The sequence below is a fragment of the Hyperolius riggenbachi genome, chromosome 2 (assembly GCF_040937935.1).
Source record: "Hyperolius riggenbachi isolate aHypRig1 chromosome 2, aHypRig1.pri, whole genome shotgun sequence".
NCBI classification, from domain to species: Eukaryota; Metazoa; Chordata; class Amphibia; order Anura; family Hyperoliidae; genus Hyperolius; species Hyperolius riggenbachi.
Window position 1 is genome coordinate 143,814,628 of NC_090647.1, and position 19,405 is coordinate 143,834,032.

Here is a 19,405-nt window from a genome sequence, read left to right on the forward strand (position 1 = left end):
ATAATGTCCCACCTAAAGAAAGCCTAATTGGTGGCGAAAAAAACAAGATATAGTTCATTTCATTGCGATAAGTAATGATAAAGTTATAGACGAATGAATGGAAGGAGCGCTGAAAGGTGAAAATTGCTCTGGTGTTTCAGGGGTAAAACCCCTCAGTGGTGAAGTGGTTAAAAATTATGTGATTGTTTTCTAGGCTGAGCTGTTTATAACGCCTTTGTTTGCAATCCGCTTCTGTAAATGTTGCATTGGAGATACTCTCACACATGACTGGAGGAGGTCTACACAGCCAGCCAGTTAGCTAGTGTTGTCCGGATCATGAACGATTCGGAACTTTGATCCGAATCTCTTTTGTGAGGCGAATCATCCGAATCATCAAAATGAGTGATTCGGATCGCAAAAGGGGCGGGGCCCGGAGCGACACGCCCCCTCTCAGCGGGCAGCGGGGTCCTGGAAGCAGAGCAGAGATGGATCGCTCTGTTGGAGGGGAGCAAGGGACAGGTAGAGGGGACATGGTGCCACTGCCAGATATGTGTAGAGCACACATACTGGCTATAACCTGCTGCTCATTACAGGCTGTCTTTCCAATTTGTTCATTGTGCACAACTACAGAACACTTTTGGCTCAGCACAGCTCAGTAACTTTGCAGGCACTGTGATTGCTGTGCAATATGATCCTCCTGCACTGCTCTATACAGCTGCACTTTACTTCTGGGAATGCTTTGGGGAATGGAAGTTGGGAGTATACAGATGAACATATAGGTGAAATATATATAAAGCATAGATATGATTGCAGCATGTGGGTATTGTGTGCAAACAAACATTTCTGATCTCTGCTCGTCCCTCCTCCCTTCTCTGTCCACTCCCTGCCCTCTGTCCATCTTCTCCCCTTCTCTGGGTGTCCACCCCCCTCCCCTTCTCCTGTCCTGCTAGTCATTTCACCCCCGAATGCTTCCCTTGTAAAATGATCCGAGATTCGGATCAAAGATCCGGATTTTTTCAATGATCCGATTCGAATCATCCGGATCATTGAAAAGATCCGAACTTCGCATCTCTGCAGTTAGCACACACTAGTGGCAATGTTTGTGCGAGCGGCAATCAGCTGCTCTTCCTGTGCACGTTTCACAAAACTCAAAACTCTTCCAGTCAGCAGCAGCTGTCTCCGTCTATAGGTGACGTCATCGCGTCTCTCTCCACCAATCGTGAGTTGCAGGGGCGTGGCCTCACGGTGGTGGCGGGAAGATATCGGGGTACCGCTTTTGTAGGAATTTCGGAAGAATTTGGTTATTGAAGTGAACTGTAAGTAGTTTGGGGACAGCAGAGCCCGCCAGCAGCAGCGGTCCCCCGTCTCGCCCATCATGGAGAACTTCCAGAAGGTGGAGAAGATCGGAGAGGGCACGTACGGGGTGGTGTACAAGGCTCGGAACAAGGAGACCGGGGAGGTGGTGGCGCTGAAGAAGATCCGCCTGGATACGTGAGTCACGGGGGACGGCTGCTTGTGAGATGGGCGCAGACTGGCCTTGGGGGGGGACGTAACGGAGAGGGGCTGCTCTGTAACTGTACTAATCCCAGCATGCTCTGGAGGCCAGCATATCATTCCCAGGAAATCCACACATGCTCTCCAGGAACTGCTGCCTTGTAGCTGGGATCTCCTTCAGAGCTTTCAAAAGTTATTAGTCACTTATGCATTAGTTTTGGTTGTACCTGTTTTAATGAATCCCCCCACCTTACTAATATTTTTAATTATGCTTTTTTGCATGTTAGGGCTCACCCTGGAAGCCATAGGCCTTTTTCACACAGCTGACTGTACTGTGCAACTGCCAAGCAGTTCAGCGTCCAGTCTACCATCCATGAGTGCAATTCAGGTGCAATTTAGATGCCGTGGTTGTAACACCTCAGGTGTCAGCGCTTGACACGTGGTGGCATTACCCGGTGGGATAGGGCCGTGATATGTTGCGTCTAGGGATGCTCTCAGGAGTAAATTTGAGTGCCTAAGTATTAGCCAGAAGGAGGGAGTGCCGGTTGGCGAGGCTTGAAATGCGTCCAATAGGACGCGTGCCAGCTATTTGGAGCGCAGGGAGAATGCGGATTTATGGGTAAATAACACCTTATGTCCTGTTGCACACCTGCAGTAATAAATGTTCATTTAAATCACGAAATTTGAGTGCTTAGGCACATATATTTACTCGTGACAGCATCCCTAGTTGCGCCTAAGTATGACTGTGGCAGCGCTCAGATGTGACTTCATGGGAGGACTGTCTTTGCAAGAGAGCAGCTCACAGACAGTGTATTCACCTCCTGTCACTTGCCCGTCTCAAAGAGTCACTAAACATCTCTCCACCGCTGTAAAGTCGGAGCAATTTTGGGTACTCTAAGTCGGTGGTTTCATAAACTGAGTTGGAGTTGGATGGTTTTTGTACCGATTTCACAGCCCTGCATCTCTCTCCATCCAGCGATATTGCAGGCCCGGGCGCTTCACTTGCTTGCAGGCGAGCAACGTGTTCTGTTCTATGCAAGGGCATATAGTGCCGCAGGAGTGATGTAATGAGGCAAGATAAGTGGGGAGAACATTGCTATCTCCTGTCACTTGGCCAAAGCGATCTGTGAGGATGGATTGCTGGCAAAGGAGTCAGAGGGGTTGGGGGTGTATTGGGTTGCTGTACACATGTTGGATTCTCGGCAGAGGCGGTCGTTATCGACTGAGCTTCATCTGGTGTGTGTACTTGCAGAATCACTGTACTTACAAGCATGATACGGTTATTACTTTGAAGAAGTAACTGACATTTGTCACAAGTTATTGTTCCACAGACACCAGAATGCACCCAATCCTCTTCAGGAGAGTGAATACTGGTGCTCCCCTTCAGACAGGTACACCACTCCTGTCACTGAATTTCACAGTAGAAGGAGGCACTCTATGAACTACCGTTAAATTGTATTCATGTCAAGCACACTACATGTTACGGGTGAACACCTGATGAAGGGCTCCGCCCATAACATGTAGTGTGCTTGACGTGTAAAATTGAACAGTAGTTCATAACCTATAGAGTGCCTCCTTCTCAATCACTGATGTGACATCCTGTCTTACCTTATGCTGGGAATACACGGTTCGATTTTGAGCCATTAAGATGTCTTGATAATTTCGGACATGTCCAATCTCCTGCCGGATCGTTTTGCCGTTCGATTCTGGATTGAGGTGAATTGGAAAAGATAAGAAAAACGAGCGGAAGATAAGAGAATTGACTGCGGAATCAAGCGGCGAAACGATTGAGCGCCAAAATCGAGCTGTGTATGCCCAGTATTAGGGTTAATTCAGAAAGCAGGACTTAAAGTGTATGAGAGCTGAAAGCTTCTAATGCTGGGCCTACACTGCTTGATTTTGCCGCATAATTCTCCCGCAAACATAACATGAAAAGCTGCATTTTATTTTATGTTAATGTTGTGTGTGTTTTTTGTGAGTTTTTGGTGCATTTACGTTAGCGTTTCAATGCGTTTGCGGTACGCATATAAAAAAAAAACATGTGCGGTTTCATTTTGCATTTTATGCAAATCACTAGGAAAACAGGAAGCGGAAATATATCACAACTTTTTTTTTTTTTTAATAGCAAAAACGCATAGAAAAACGTATACCATTGCTTTTCCATTGACTTTCATTATGTGCGTTTTTCATGTGTTTTTGAAGATTATGCAACAAAACCAGGGTTTTTTTTTTTTTTGGTTTTTTTTTTTTTTTACAAAACGCACGCATCAAAAACGCTTGTGCGGTTTTTCCTGCGGCCCAAAGACTTCCATTAGCAGCAGAAACGCAGCGTTTTCCGCAACGCTAGCGTTTCTGCTGTGTGCACCTAGCCCGACGTCAAAAAACTGTCTCATTTCACTTTTGAGGACAGTGACCGCCATGCTCAACTGCAACTTCATGCCTGTCCACTGCCCATGCTGAGCACGAGCAAGCAACTGGCTGGTGGACAGGAGCAGCTCATAGGCGGCGAATTTACGGCCTTCAGCTACCCGTGGAAAGGGGGCCTTACTTCTGCTACAACCATGTTTGTCAGTTGCCATAGTAAAGCAAATGTCTTAAATGCACTCCCAACCTTTTAGTTAGGTGCAAACGGGCAATCCGCCAGTGCTCAGGACACTGTAAACTGTAGATAAGTAAGGTCTGCGCATGCCCACTTGTCCACGAGCTGCTTCATACCATTAGGTATGCATGGACCGTAGTTGTGCATGCCCAGTACAGATGCCTGTGTCTGCAGCAGGGTCCAGAGCCAAAAGTTAGAGGGTCTTGTACAGAAATGGTAGATTGGTAAAGCCTCTGGACCATAAAGAGGCTTCCCACTACTGGGGTAAATATTTTACTCTCCATTACAGGTGTGCTTTAACCACCCTGACGTTCTATTGATTTCGCCAGGGAGGCTGTGTAGCAGTATTTTTTTTGATCATGTAGCTAGCCTAGCGCTAGTTGCATGATTTCCCCCCCCTCTCTGCCGCATCTCTCCCCACCCCTCTGATCGCCGCCAGCGCGCTTGCCCATAAGGAAATCCCGTTGTGAACGGGACTTCCTTTAGGGCTTGAACGGAATGACGTTGTGACGTCAGAGGGAATGCCGATCCACCCCTCAGCGCTGCCTGGCACTGATTGGCCAGGCTGCGCAGGGGTCTGGGGGGGCCCGTTATGCGTCGGGTAGCGGCGATCGTCCCCACCACGCAGCAAGCAAAGTGTTTGCTGCGTGTTTTTTTTTTTTTCTACAAAAAAATTATCAAAATTGGCCTCGGTGCCCTCCGGCAGTCATGGACGAGCTGAGCTCGTCATTACCGCCAAGGAGGTTAAAGGGAAGGTTCAGGGACTGTCAAAAAATAAAATCCAAATCCACTTACCTGGGGCTTCCTCCAGCCCCTGGCAGGCAGGAGGTGCCCTCGGCGCCGCTCCGCAGGCTCCCGGTGGTGCGCCCGACCTGGCCATGCCGGCTGCCAGGTCGGTCTTCTTCTGCACTCCAATCTGCGTCTCACGGGGGTGCGCTGATGTCATATGATGTCAGCGCGCCCCCGTGAGACGCAGATTGGAGCGCAGAAGAAGCCCGACCTGGCAGCCGGCCAGGTCGGGCGCGCCACCGGAGACCACCGGGAGCCTGCGGAACGGTGCCGAGGGCACCTCCTGCCTGCCACGGGCTGGAGGAAGCGCCAGGTAAGTGGATTTTTTTTTTTTTTTTAGATAGTCCCTGAACCTTCCCTTTTTAACCACTTCCCAACTAAGGGGTTTTACCCCCTGACTAGAGCAATTTTCACCTTTCAGCGCTTCTTCCATTCATTCGTCTATAACTTTATCATTACTTATCACAATGAAATGAACTATATCTTGTTTTTTTCGCCACCAATTAGGCTTTCTTTAGGTGGGACATTATGCCAAGAATTATTTTATTCTAAATGTGTTTTAATGGGAAAATAGGAAAAAACGTGGGAAAAAAATTGTTTTTCAGTTTTTGGCCTTTATAGTTTTTAAATAATGCATGCTACTGTAATTAAAACCCATGAAATGTATTTGCCCTTTTGTCCCGGTTATAAAACCATTTAAATTATGTCTCTATCACAATGTTTGGCGCCAATATTTTAATTGGAAATAAAGGTGCATTTTTTCAGTTTTGCGTCCATCCCTAATTACAAGCCCATAGTTTATAAAGTAACAGTGTTATACCCTCTTGACATAAATATTTAAAAAGTTCAGTCCCTAAGGTAACTATTTATGTATTTTTTTTTTAATTGTAATTTTTTTTTTTTTTTTTAAATTACAAGAAAAAAAAAATTGGAGTGTGGGAGGTAAAGGGTTAATTTTGTGTGTTAAACTAATTTATTTCTATGTGAAAAATGCTTTGGATGTAGTTTTTACTATTTGGCCACAAGATGGCCACAGTAACATTTTGTTTATGCGACCTGCAAGCGTCCGGAAGGACGCTTGCAGGAAGTAGAAAGAGGCTGAGAACTTTTTTTTTTCCCCACAATGGTCGCGCTGCTCAGCCGAGCGGCAGCAGATCATTGCGGGGCTTAGATCAACAAACGGGAATGGATTTTCCTGTTCATTGATCTCCGAGTGGGCGGCGGCATGTTTACTAGCGGCGGGCGGTGTGTTTACAAGCGGGAGCGCAGACAGCGGCGGGAGCGCGGAAAGTACGTAGTTCTCCGTCCCTGGGGGTTAAAGGATGGAAAAAGGGACGGAGAAATGCGTACGCGCGGGGTAAAGTGGTTAAAGCAGGTTTCTGCTGCAATCTGATGGAATGCAGTGCTAGGCTGTATATCTAGCAAATAATCAATGTCAGGGCAAAATTGAATGTTTTGCCAGATTTAGTAAGAAAACAAAAACCTAATGGTCGATGCCTTATCAACAAGAAAAGTAATAGTGATTTTTAACTTTTGGATTGCCCGGTTAGTGTCCTTATTACTTGTTTACCAGATAAAAATAAATAATTGATTTTATGCCCGACGGTTACACTTTAAAGAGAATCTGTACTCTAATATTCTTACAATAAAAAGCATACTATTCTATTCATTATTTTCTCCTGTGCCCCTCTGTGCTGTTTCTGCCACTCTCTGCTGCAATCCTGGCTTGTAATTAACAGTTTTAGGCAGTGTTTACAAACAAACTAACCAGCTTCTAATAGGCTCAGCTAAGCATAGTGTGTGAGTCATTCAGAGTATGCAGGGGGCCTGCAGAGGGTGTGTATCGCTTCTACCAATCACAAGCAGCCCTGCACATTCCACACAATCAAGCTTTAGCCCAACAAACAGGACAGAGGAAAGATACATTGATTTATTACAGAGACAGTGCAGTTAGGAAAGACTGCAGTAAGCCAGAGCAGATTAGAACAGGCATAGGAACTTATAGGATAGAAGAACTAAGGCTGAAAAAATTGTTACAGAGTCTCTTTAAGCAACTGCCAAGTCAAGTTCCTTGTAAATGCACATTTATTTGGCCAAATAAATTGATTCTGGATTCGCAGGCGCTTTAGAAATCACAAGCGCTTAGAAAACTGTTGCCAGTGGGTTCCAGGCCTAGAACAGATAACCATCTGCTTATTACCAAACTGCAGTATTTTGTGCAGTTTTAAACTACCTCTTTGTTTTATGGGGCCTTGACAATATAATCAAATTATGTATTCACACATGTGAATATGTTGTAGTAGACTACAGTGTATGTTTTTGTTTTTCTCATTGCTTTATAACTACCCTTCTCCTCTCTTTGGGTATAAATCATCTTTTCTTCATTCCTTATCACCATTAAGGCCCCATTCACACTTAGGGTACGTACAGACATACGATAACGATCGTTCGTTCTGAACGACGAACGATGTTAAAGGAGGTATCGGCCGATGATCGTTTGAAGAAAGGCTACTTTGAACATCGTTCGTGTACGAACGATCTTGGAACGAGCGTTGCGTGCGCAACATGATGTATAAACTGATTTCAAACACAAGTGTCAAAAAGAACCGTTTGAGCATGTGCAAAGCTTTGAGAACGAACGATCAACGACCGATCGTTGTACAGACATTACTTTTTGAACGATGGTCGTTGGAAAAGATCTGGCAGAATGGATCGTTCTTTACCAACGACATATCTCGTTGGTCGGTCGTTTTAATGATCGTTTGTGCACTTTTTACGAACGATCGTCGGGCAATGCCGTCGGTAACGATCGTTTCAAACGACTATAGTCGCATGTCTGTACGCACCCTTAGAAACGCCGGCAATTTTTGCAGAAGTGAATTTTTTTTTTTCCCCGTGATTTCCTGCGGAAAAAGCGCTGACTAGTGCGGCAATTTTGCCGCAATCACATTTAGCGCTTCTATAGCACTGATTCGCCGGGAAATTGCCTGAAAATGGTGCAGGCGACGCACCATTTTTGGGCAATTTGCGGCGATTAGCGCAAATCGTCCAAGTAAGAACAGGCCCATAGGGCTTCATTACAGTAGCGCTTTTTAAAAGCGCTAGCGTTTGAGCGTTTTGCCTAAATCGCGGCAAAACGCTCTAGTGTGAAAGGGGCCCTAAGGGCTGGTTGACACTGCAAAAGTTTATTATTTTTTTTTTTGTTTTGTTTTTTTAAGCTTTAGTGATTTGAAAAGCTCTTGCTAATGCAATGCTATGGGTGATTATTTTTTTTTTTTTTTTTTTTTTTATCGCTCAAGTGAGAACACACACATCGGATTACATTAGCAAGAGCTTTTAAATTCACAGGTGCTTACAAAAAGCTCTTGCAGTGTGAACCAGCCCTAACAGGTCTTGAGCTCTGTTGGAGTAAAGGCTGATAAGTCATTTTTGTATCATAAACATGGATGGTTGTAGTCAGTCAACTTCGCTACGCTGAAACTACGCATATTTTTACTATTTTTACACAAATACGCTTTGCAATCTACTGCTATGTAATCAGAAACTTCACTACGTTTGCATGTCGTAGACTACGTGTTGAAATACGCAAGCTTCGCGTAGTGCGTAGTGTAGTTGATGCGACCGCTTATGCGGAAACATTTCCGCAATAATCTTCAACCTATTTGCAAATATCAACTAATATAAGCGTACATTCCACCTTCCAATGATGAATTGTATGCATATAAAAGGTCAATAATTCTGCTCATGCGCAATGATCAATATAGATTCAGTTACCGCACGCGTAGTTGACTTCGCAATACATACGTCAACTACGCATAGCGGGCGAAGCTTCGCATAGCGGGACTACGCGGAAATACGTACGTGTAGTTCTTAAACTACGCCTATGAACTATGATGCGTAGTTGCGTACTACGACACGTAGATTCGCACTGGTGTATTTTACATGCTTGTATTTTAAAACTGAGATTAAACATAGCTGTGAACACAAGTGTGATTTGAGGCCCCTTTCCTCTGAAGGTGCTTTGTGTTTAGACCAGTGATCTGCAAACTTGTCTCTACAGCTACTAAGGAATTAGAAGTCCCACAATGCGCTGCAGGAGTGTGACAGCCACAATCATGATTCATAAAGGCAAATGCATTGTGGGACTTGTAGTTCCTTAACAGCTGGAGAGCCAAGTTTGCAGATCACTGGTTTAGACAGTGGCTGTTCCATATTTTTAACCTGTAAATTTGGAATTCAACTTTAATCTTGAAATGCATTTTGATTTTATTTCTTAGGGAAACAGAAGGTGTGCCAAGCACAGCCATTCGAGAAATCTCTCTTCTGAAGGAACTTAATCATCCTAACATAGTCAAGTAGGTAGTCATAATTTTAGAAACATTCTAAACTATCTTCTCAGTGGTAATTATGGTATTGGGAGTCTTTCTGTGGCAGTCCCAGGTTGTGTTTACAGACTTGCATGCATGGGTGCTCTTAGAAATAAGCTAGACCAAGCAGTCCGATGGGATGTCACCAGTGGTGATGGTGCCATGTTACATTGTTTGTCTGGTGGAAACTTGCATACATGGGTGTTTGCAATTCATTTAGGATTTTTCGTTTGTCTAAGAGTAAAGGAATGATATACAAAAAGTATTTATATTCAGATCATAGTTAAGTGAGTAATGCTTAGAAACATTGTGGTGAGAAGCTTGGGAAGCAGAGAGAAAGCTGCTATTGGGTCCATCACTAGTGTATATGGAATACAGATTTCTGGTTGGTGGACTGTATATTCGCACTATGACCAACTCTACAAGGGTTTGTTTTTTTGGATCTCTCTGGGAGAATTTGACAAAATGAGTGCTGTATTCATCAGGGGGCAGGTTGTGGTCTAGTTTCATATTAAGCTCACTATGTGATGGCAACAAATCTGATGCTATTGTAGAGGTGTCCATACATCTAGCGATTGTATGGGCACATTCGACCAAGAGATAGATCTCTCTCCGATCAAATCTGAACAGAAAAATCTTTTGGCTGGTCATACACCACAGGCCGATTCCCTTTCAATTTCAGCATAAAATGTTTCTGCGATTGACAAATTTGTGCCCCCCTATTGCATGTGCATTTATACTTTACCTGTCATGCTGTCCACTGTACTTCCTTATTGGTGCCCCACGTGGCTGCTAGTGTAATGGTACGTGGGGTGCGTGTGTGACATCACAAACGTTCCCCACAATCTATATGCTGGTAGTCATGTGGGACTCCAATGCGGAAATATGGCAGACATAGCAGCGTGAGGGGTAAAGTATAAATGCACGGGCAATGGGCGACACACACAACATTTGGGAAAGATGGCAGCTGGGGGTTCCGTCACGTTCATCTCATGCTGTTACCGTTCTGCACACGATCGACCACTTCGGGCTGAGTTTTCCCAGCATGTACAATCGATATTTTGTCCTGAAATCGGTAGTTGTCAATCGGGCATGCTTGTGGCAGAATGGATTTTTTTATCCGATTCAATAACTTTTGAATCCGATGGTTGATTGGCTGCCAAGTCACCTGTTGTGACTTGACTTATTGAGATCTTCAGTTGCCTCCTTTCATGTCACCAACCCCAGGAGGTTAGGCTTTCTAGCAAGAACACAGACCATCACAAAGCACTTTATTGATGGTCTTCTTTTGGGGGCTGCTGTACAGATAGATTCAGGGCAGAGGAGGTCGTTATTGACATGTGTACAAGCGTTTTCCTTCTATTAGCTTTTCAGGATAACTGGCTGTATTTCACTTGCTGTTTGGCTGGCTCATTTCCATTTTTGTCTTTAACACTTTGTGCAGGAAAATAGAAAGGGACCTCAGACAAGTTATTAGTAGGACCAGTAGTAATATATGTGCCTATTTTTATCTTATGCAATTTTAGTTTTGTATCTGTATTTGCTGTTAGAACTAAAATTAAATTTAATATAAAGCGGTGTGCATTTTTGTTAGTAAATTAAAAGGGATATCTGTTGGTTTATATCTTTGTAGACTTCTGGATGTCATTCATACAGAAAATAAGCTATACCTTGTTTTTGAGTTTCTGAACCAAGATCTAAAGAAGTTTATGGATGGCTCCAGCATAACCGGAATCCCACTGGCTCTTGTTAAAGTGAGTTCTTTTAAATAAGCGTGTTTTCTCTAGAATACTTTGAGAAATAGTTTTTATAATGATGAAAAAAATGGTTTTACCATTCTTTGCATTTAACGTGACACAGTTTTTGTATACATGGTATCGTCTGCTTGTGTGCTTATTGGGCAACCTGCCACAGTGCCCTGTAGAGTTTGGAGGTCTTAAAGGACAACTGAAGTGAGGGATATGGAGGCTGCCATATTTAGATCATTTTATATATCTATTTGGCTGGAGTAGTGTCAGAATAACACCAGAAACAAGTATGCAGCTAATCTTGTCAGACCTGACAATGTCAGAAACATCTGATCTACTGCATGCTTGTTCAGGGTCTATGGCTAAAAGTATTAGAGGCAAAGGAGGAGCAGGACAGCCAGGCAACTGGTATTACTTAAAGCCAATGGGTACCGGTTTTAAAAACAAAAAGTTAGATACTCCCCTAAGGAGAGGGAAGGCTCGGTCCTAATGAGCCTTCCCTCTCCTCTCCCTGTGCCCTCGGTGCTGCGCTGGCTCCCCCGTTCGCGTCCGCCGCCGCAGGGACTTCGGAGGTCTTCGGGAGCACTCGGGCTTCCGAAGACGGGCCGCTCCATAATACGTACGCGCGCGTCATAGAGGGCGCTCGCGCATGCGTAGTAAGGAGTGGCCGCGTCATTGGGAGCCCGAGTGCTCCCGAAGCCTTCCGAAAGCTCCATTCGGCATGCGGAAGTGTCAGTATTTGACCGAACTGGTCGAATACTGCCACGGGGGATCCTGCGCGGGACCGGGCACCGGGAGAGGAGAGGGAAGGCTCATTAGGACCGAGCCTTCCCTCTCCTTAGGTGAGTATCTGACTTTTTGTTTTTAAAACAGGTAAACATTCACTTTAAGAGAATCTGTACTCTAATATTCTTACACTAAAAAGCATACCATTCTATTCCTTATTTTCTCCTGTGCCCCTCTGTGCTGTTTCTGCCACTCTCTGCTGCAATCCTGGCTTGTAATTAACAGTTTTAGGCAGTGTTTACAAACAAACTAACCAGCTTGTGATAGGCCCCACATAAAGAGTGTGTGTGTGTCATACAGAGTCTGCAGGGGGCCTGCAGAGGATGTGTATCGCTTCTATCCAATCACAAGCAGCCCTGCACATTCCACACATTCAAGCCTTAGCCGGACAGACACGACAGAGGATATGAGATAAGATTTATTACAGAGACAGTGCAATTAGGAAAGGCTGCAGTAAGCCAGAGCACATTAGAACAGGCATCGGAACTTGTAGAATAGAAGAACTAAGGCTGAAAAATTTGTTACAGAGTCTCTTTAAAAGGAAATGAATATGGCAACCTCCATATTCTGTACCTCTCACTACAGATGTCCTTTAAGTCTGGTACACTCCATGCAATTTGCACTTCAGATCATATTTGAGTGAATGATTAGATCGATATTCAGAACTGACATCCATCAGATGTGGAGGAAAGCTGGTGTACACATGTATGCGAGTGTTTTAGATTCCAGTTACGGTAATTTTTTCAATCAAAAGGACATACATGTGGACAAATAGCCATTATTTGTATCAATACTTTCCAGCATGTTCGTTTTTCCTTCTGATTGAGAATGTGTCTGGGTGTGTGTGTTTCCGTTTGGAAGTAGGATCTGAAGCGAAAACTGCATGGTGTGTACCTGGCCTTACATGCTTGTGCGAGTGATGCTGGACTGGCTCAGTATTCAGAGCAGGACTCCGTAGATCCATACAATTGGTTGCATGTTTTCTTGTTCTTTTTGTTGCAGATAGTGTATTAAAATAGGTTTGAGAAGGAGCCTTCATGTTTGCTTTTGAGGTAGTGGAAATAAATCTTTTGGCTTAGCAAAGTTTGATCTTGTAGACAATGAACACGTGAAAGAGATTAGCTTATTATTATACAGTATGTTTTATGTATAATTTGCACATGGGGATAGTCACTTTTTATCTTTTCCATGTACATATGCGAACCATTATTTGATCATTTTATTTAGTATGTATTCTAGTGCTGCTGAAAATATAGTTTATAGTCTTGTCAATAACTGTCCCTCAAATTTTTTTTTTTATTTTTTTTTTTTTTTTAGATTGACTAACATTGTGTTCAATTCTCCCCTTTTATGAAAAACTAGAAAACTGTCAATTTCTTGATTTATAGACCCAAGCAAATTGTTCTGTCTGTTATGCACCATTCAATTTTCTGATATTATGATCAGATATATGTGCCACTCCCAATGGTCTTTAATTCAGGGGAAAAAAATACACACAGGAAATTTCTTGGTTTGATTAAAAAAAAAAATAGAAACTGTTCAATTTTCACTTTGAGTGATTTTAACGCATAAGATCTTGTATTGTATGGCAATGTACTTTGCATTGCAAACCTGAACTTTTTTTCCCCAATAAATGTATGAAAACTACCAGGGGAATTTTCAAGTTGTGGAGACTGTTGTTGCTCTGTACTGTGTGAACAGGCCGTTATTATTAACTGTAACAGATTCTGTTTATAGCACCTAAGACTTCTTTCCATGTTTTCAGAGCTACTTGTTCCAGTTATTACAAGGCTTGGCATTCTGCCATTCCCATCGTGTTCTGCATCGGGACTTGAAACCTCAGAACTTACTCATCAATGCAGATGGAGCAATCAAGCTTGCAGACTTTGGCCTTGCCAGAGCCTTTGGAGTTCCTGTGAGGACTTACACACATGAAGTAAGTAGCAGGTAGATTTAGGCCTGGTACACACATACAGTAAGTAGCAGGTAGTTTTAGGCCTGGTACACACATACAGTAAGTAGCAGGTAGTTGTAGGCCTGGTACACACATGAAGTAAGTAGCAGGTAGTTGTAGGCCTGGTACACACATGAAGTAACTAACAGGTAGTTGTAGGCCTGGTACACACATACAGTAAGTAGCAGGTAGTTGTAGGCTTGGTTCACGATTGCTGTGAAAACTGACGCATTTTGTCTGACAGAAATAGACGTGTACCCCACCATACACATAAACTGATTCCTATCAACAGAGTTGATGCATATGAGAGATATCTATATACATATAAAATGTAACTTTTATTAATCTGCATTAAAATTCCATACTGATCATTATTGACATGAAGTAAGGTATTTTTATATTTTATGATTAAATATTTCCACCAATAAGGCCAACTTACATTTGATCATGCTAAAAAATGAAGAAAGAGTTGGCTCTTGGGTGCATGAAAAATTACAAAACCCTTTATTAACTAGAAAACACCTATAAAAAACATTGATAACATCCTATGAAAAATTTAAGAGCATTCCTGATGTGACCACCCCCAAGGTCCACCCCCAGGAAGATTGATGAGGCTGCAGTCCTCAAACAATCCCCGTAAGATCTCACCAAACAATTGCTTCCAGTGGCATCAGTTCAGGTAACTGGCATGTATAAGCTTGCAACGAATCTTGAATATCCCCCAATCGCAGGGACATGTAGCATGAAGAAACTCTTGATGCAAAGCAAACAATGAAGTAGAGCAGTAGCAAGTAGGTGCATTCATTGGTTGAACAGCAGTTGATAATTTGATGGCATATAAGCTAAACTTGCACAGTCTTAGATGTCCCCAAATCGCAGGGACACGTGGTATAGAAAAGCTCTTGATGCAAGGCAATAGCAAAATGAGGCAGAAGCAAGCAGGTGCACCAATGACATGTAGCATGAGAAAACTCTTGATGCAAAGCAAACAGTGAAGTAGAGCAATAGCAAGTAGGTGCATTCATTGGTTGAAATAGCAGTTGATAATTTGATGGCATATAAGCTTAAGTTTGCACAGTCTTAGATGTCCCCAAATTGCAGGGACACGTTGTATAGAAAAGCTCTTGATGCAAGGCAATAGCAGAATGAGGCAGAAGCAAGCAGGTGCACCAATAAGCTAATGCTGAGCAGTTCATGCATATGCAAAAAGACAGTCCATAGTTACCGTCCCACTGTAGGGTATTGAGAACCAGAGGAAAGTTCAGTAGGTCCTGGGGTGATGCCCGGGGAAGCGGGGTGCTGTCAGAGGCCTGACATGTTTCGCCGCCTCTCGCGGCTTTTTCAAAGGCAGACAGCAGCGAGTACATCCTTCACGCCATAATGGCGAATATATCAAGCCTGCATGTGTTCCGGGTACGCCCACCACCGCCTACGTCACCGTCCTCATGTATATGAGCGTAGAGGACGCACCAGGGAACAAAGCGTCACAAGGTACGCCCACCAACGTCCACCGCAGGCGTCAGCGAAGCATACCGCCGGAACGCAAATGCGCTCCATGCGGATACATCACCAGTGCCAGCGGCGGGGAGGGCCAGGAAACGATGGAGGGAGGAAGCCGGAACACAGAGGCCGTCAAAGAATTTTCAAAACCGTTAAATCGTTGATAACATCACTATACAAAGCCCCACATACTTTTTAATAAATTTAGTGGGGCACAATATAGTGTAATACATGAAAATAAACAAAACCAAATACAGATTTTCTTTGATCATGGTCACTGGACGCAAGTGGGGACCACACTAGCCAGATGAAAAGGGGGGGGGGGGGGGGAGGGGGGAAAAGGAGGAAGGGCGGAAGGAAGGGCATGGAAAGGGAGGAATGGGAAACGGGGGGAAGGAAATATAGGGAGAGAGAAGCGGGAAGGAAGAAGGGGGGACACATTACATTTGATCAAACCCTATTCCTCACTTAGATTGCTATTGTTCTCATATTCAAAAAAGAACCCCCCTCCCCCCCAAATCTAACATGTTTCAACCCCTTAAATTGGATCCATCGTCAGGGAAAAGTGCTAGGTGCATTGGAGATTTCACATTGCAATCGCATCATATGAAAAAAAAAAAAAAAAATGAGAGCACGTGCTCTCCAGCTCAGTCAGTTATCAACAGAAAGAAATAGACGTGTAAACAGATTGTATTGTATGATGGGAATAGAATCCATTCGCATGAATGCATTTTGATCCATTGCGAGAATGGGAACGGAAAGTTCCGACCTGCGTAATTTTTCTGGACACTGCATTTACTGCAGATGCCAATGTAAACAATTGTGCTGTACACCAGTGTTTCTCAACATTTTATTGGTATGTACCCCTTCTAAAACCCTGTATTCACCAAGTAACCACCTAGCATAGTAAACATTATCACAATTACCCCTTGACAAATATATATTTAATCGTAGTACATTATAATTGGTTCTAAACAATTTCCAAGCTTTTACTATTGCTTTTAATTAGCTAAAATACTAAATTGGTGGTGTTTAAATAAGATTTATTCTTTTCTAAAACTCAAAATTTGTTGTTCTTGGTTAAGTAGATAAAGCCCGAGTACCCCATGGAACCATCAGAAGTACCCCCTGGGGTGCGTGTACCACACGTTGAGAATCTAGGCTGTACACAACATAGCCTACAATATACCTGCATAATGTTATTTTATACAGCTGTTGTAAAGGAAATAAATTGGCTAATCTGTCAGATGTGAAATTTATACAAATATGTATGTTTCGTTACAGGTTGCTGATGATGGTTTTTAGTAATGTTATAACTTGTTTCTTTGTAAGTTATTGATTGTTATACTTTTGGAATTAAATTTTAGTTGTGGAAACTCATCCCATTTTATTCTGTTCATTAGGTGGTCACACTCTGGTACAGAGCTCCAGAAATCCTTCTTGGTTGCAAGTACTACTCTACTGCTGTAGATATCTGGAGTCTGGGTTGCATATTTGCAGAAATGGTAAGTGCATCTGAATGAGTTAGAATCCTACATGTGTTGAAATGAAACAATGCCATCTTCCCTCTTCAGAACTTCTTTTGTCCTTGCAGTAACTCAGCTCAGTGCAGTGTAAGGTGTTAGTGTAGCAGAGGCTTTGTTTCTGTGTCTAGATGCTTGAGAGGGAATTTACCATGTCACTGAGCTCTTCCATAATAAGTGAAGTGTGGCTACTATGCATGGCAGATCCATATCATCCTCATGTACAAACACAATCATTTTCCCGGAACTATTAGGCATGAGCTCTGCCTGTTGGAATCCAAATTCTGATGAAAACTTGGCGGGCTGTGGCAGGGGTGAACTTGCCCTAGTCACCTCCTGTAGCCTATGTGCTCCATGTCACATTCTATCCCAGACACGTCACTCCAGTGCTTCCTCCTTCTGGGTTTGAAGAAGCAGCATTGGAGTGATTTGACCACGATGGAGAGTGCTTTGGCTATAGACAGGCCCTACGGTAAGTTAAACTGCTCTGCCCTCAAAGTTTTTGTCGGAATTTCTATTCTGATGGACGGAGCTTATGCCTAGAAACTATCTTTAGAAACCACACAAATATTGAGCAGATAGTATACATGTAGGTCCCGGTTAATGAACAATATAGGAACTGTAGGTAGGTTTGTTCTTAACCTGAACCTGTTCTTTAGTTGGAACACTGCCATCTTTGTCCCCTGTATCCCCTCTGTTCCCACATGTTTCCTCTCTATGCCACTTCTGCCTCCACTGTGTCCCTCTGTCCCTTTTGTGTCTCCTCCTTTTCTAGTGATTATTCTAATGTGCTAATTTCGCTTAGACAAAATCTCACGTAAAATGTTGCAACTACGATTATGCGCAATCACGATTTTTAAATTGAATTGATTTTATGGAATAAACACAAACTTCCAGAAGCTCCCGGTACTGGATCACAGGTTTGCTTTAAAATGTATTTGCAGACCTCACTATATATAGTATAGTGTACCGTATCAAAATGTCCTTTTAGCAAGTTAAAAAAAAACCCTTTTTCTTCAAATTTTCAGAAAATTCTATTTTCTCAAACTACAAAGTCTTTTTGAAAACCTTTTTTAAATTGCTCCCACAAAAATAAAATGTTTCATTTTCGGGCCGATCATATCTATGGGTCGTTTGCTACTCAGGGACTACCTGTATTTGCCAGGTTCAGACCTGGGGTTCTTGTGATGCAAGACACGAGTCCTGTAATCTCCTCACACATGAAGCATCTGATAACTCCAGAATTAGCCAGTTGCATGATCTCTATGAATGGGAATGCTAGGCTGCAGTCGGATGACGTGTAACAAATCATAAAGCAGAATAAGAGTATTGTCTTTCCTGCATAGTGTGACTTGAATGTGGCTTTTATAATTGACCAAGTGCTTCCGCTCCCCAAGGCTTGGCAGAGTTTGGCAGGCTCTGATCATGCTTTCATATTAAGCTGCTGATAAAGGAATGTGCCTTTAGGATGGGTATTATGATTTGGAGTTTCTTGCTGATCTGCATATGATTTTGTATACTCCTAAAAACCACAAGATTTCCTAAAACCTCAATCACATTCTGAATCTGTCTGTTTTACCCTTCGAGGTTTTTAACACAAAATGAAGCCTTTTATGGCAGTTATCGTTTGTAAGAGATTCTTCCTTGCTGACATTTTTAGTCATGTTCTTTAACCTAGTGTTCCCCAACCATGTTCTCAAGGCCTCCAACAGTGCATGTTTTGTGGAGATCCACAGAGGTAGTTAATCATCTCTGCAACACTAATTACCCCACCTGTGATTGTAGGTAGTTTCCTGCAAAACCTGTACTGTTGGAGAACTCTGCACTTGCCACCATCATGTATTTTGATTAATTGGACCACAGAATAGTTTTGTACTTCACCTAAGTCAGTCTTAATCTCCACTTAAAAGGAACCCGAGGTGAAAGACATATGGAGGCTGCCATCATTATTTCCTTGCCTGGCAGTCCTGCTGATCTTTCTGGTGAATAAGGTCTTAAGATGCATACACAACTCTTGATTTTATGTCACTGATTGGGACCCGATCCCCTAGGGAGATATCGATGGCAGTCCTGTACAGGACTATGTAGCTAACAACGCGTTGCTATGTGGGGGGCGTGGTGAAAGCGGCCTGTGACATCATGCAGAGGAGACGGCGCAAACAATTTGATCGCCCATGCGGGGAGGGGTGTTTGGTGGAATAATTAGTTTTTCCGCCGGATGGGTCGTTTTCAGGTTTCACACACCTGAAACAAGCATAAAACTAATCTTGTCAGATTGGGCGTAGACCTCTGATCTGCATATGCTTGTTCAGGGTCTATGGCTTAAAGTATTAGAGGCAGAGGATCAGCAGGACAGCCAGGCACTCTGCATTATTTAAAACCAAAATAAGTATGTCCTCCATATTTTTCTCACCTCGGGTACCCTTTTAAAGTGTACCTGTAGCAAGAAAAGTGCTCGGGGGGGGGGGGTTACTTTGGGAGGTGGAAGCCTCCGGATCCTAATGAGGTTTCCCCCTGTCCGGTTCAGAGCTGGAACCCTGGAAAAAGTGCTTGGCAGCTTGTTTAGTTTTCTTCAAAAAGAGCCAGGGTGGATTGTGTCAACATTACTGCGCAGGTGCAAGCTGTCTGTGCCTGCGCAGTAGCACGGACCCAATTGAGCTCTAGTT

The 19,405-nt window shown here is 43.3% G+C and overlaps 1 protein-coding gene across 1 annotated transcript in view; it reads left to right on the forward strand.

Annotated features, from left to right (window-relative positions):
• Positions 1 to 1,133: 1,133 nt before the first annotated feature.
• CDK2 (cyclin dependent kinase 2) overlaps positions 1,134 to 19,405 on the forward strand; it is a 30,363-nt gene continuing 12,091 nt past the window's right edge. Inside the window, exons 1-5 of the mRNA XM_068267598.1 lie at positions 1,134 to 1,470; positions 9,139 to 9,216; positions 10,862 to 10,982; positions 13,528 to 13,698; positions 16,620 to 16,721. Coding sequence (XP_068123699.1) covers positions 1,355 to 1,470; positions 9,139 to 9,216; positions 10,862 to 10,982; positions 13,528 to 13,698; positions 16,620 to 16,721 — 588 coding nt within the window. The 5' untranslated portion in view covers positions 1,134 to 1,354. The remainder of the gene's footprint in view (positions 1,471 to 9,138; positions 9,217 to 10,861; positions 10,983 to 13,527; positions 13,699 to 16,619; positions 16,722 to 19,405) is intronic.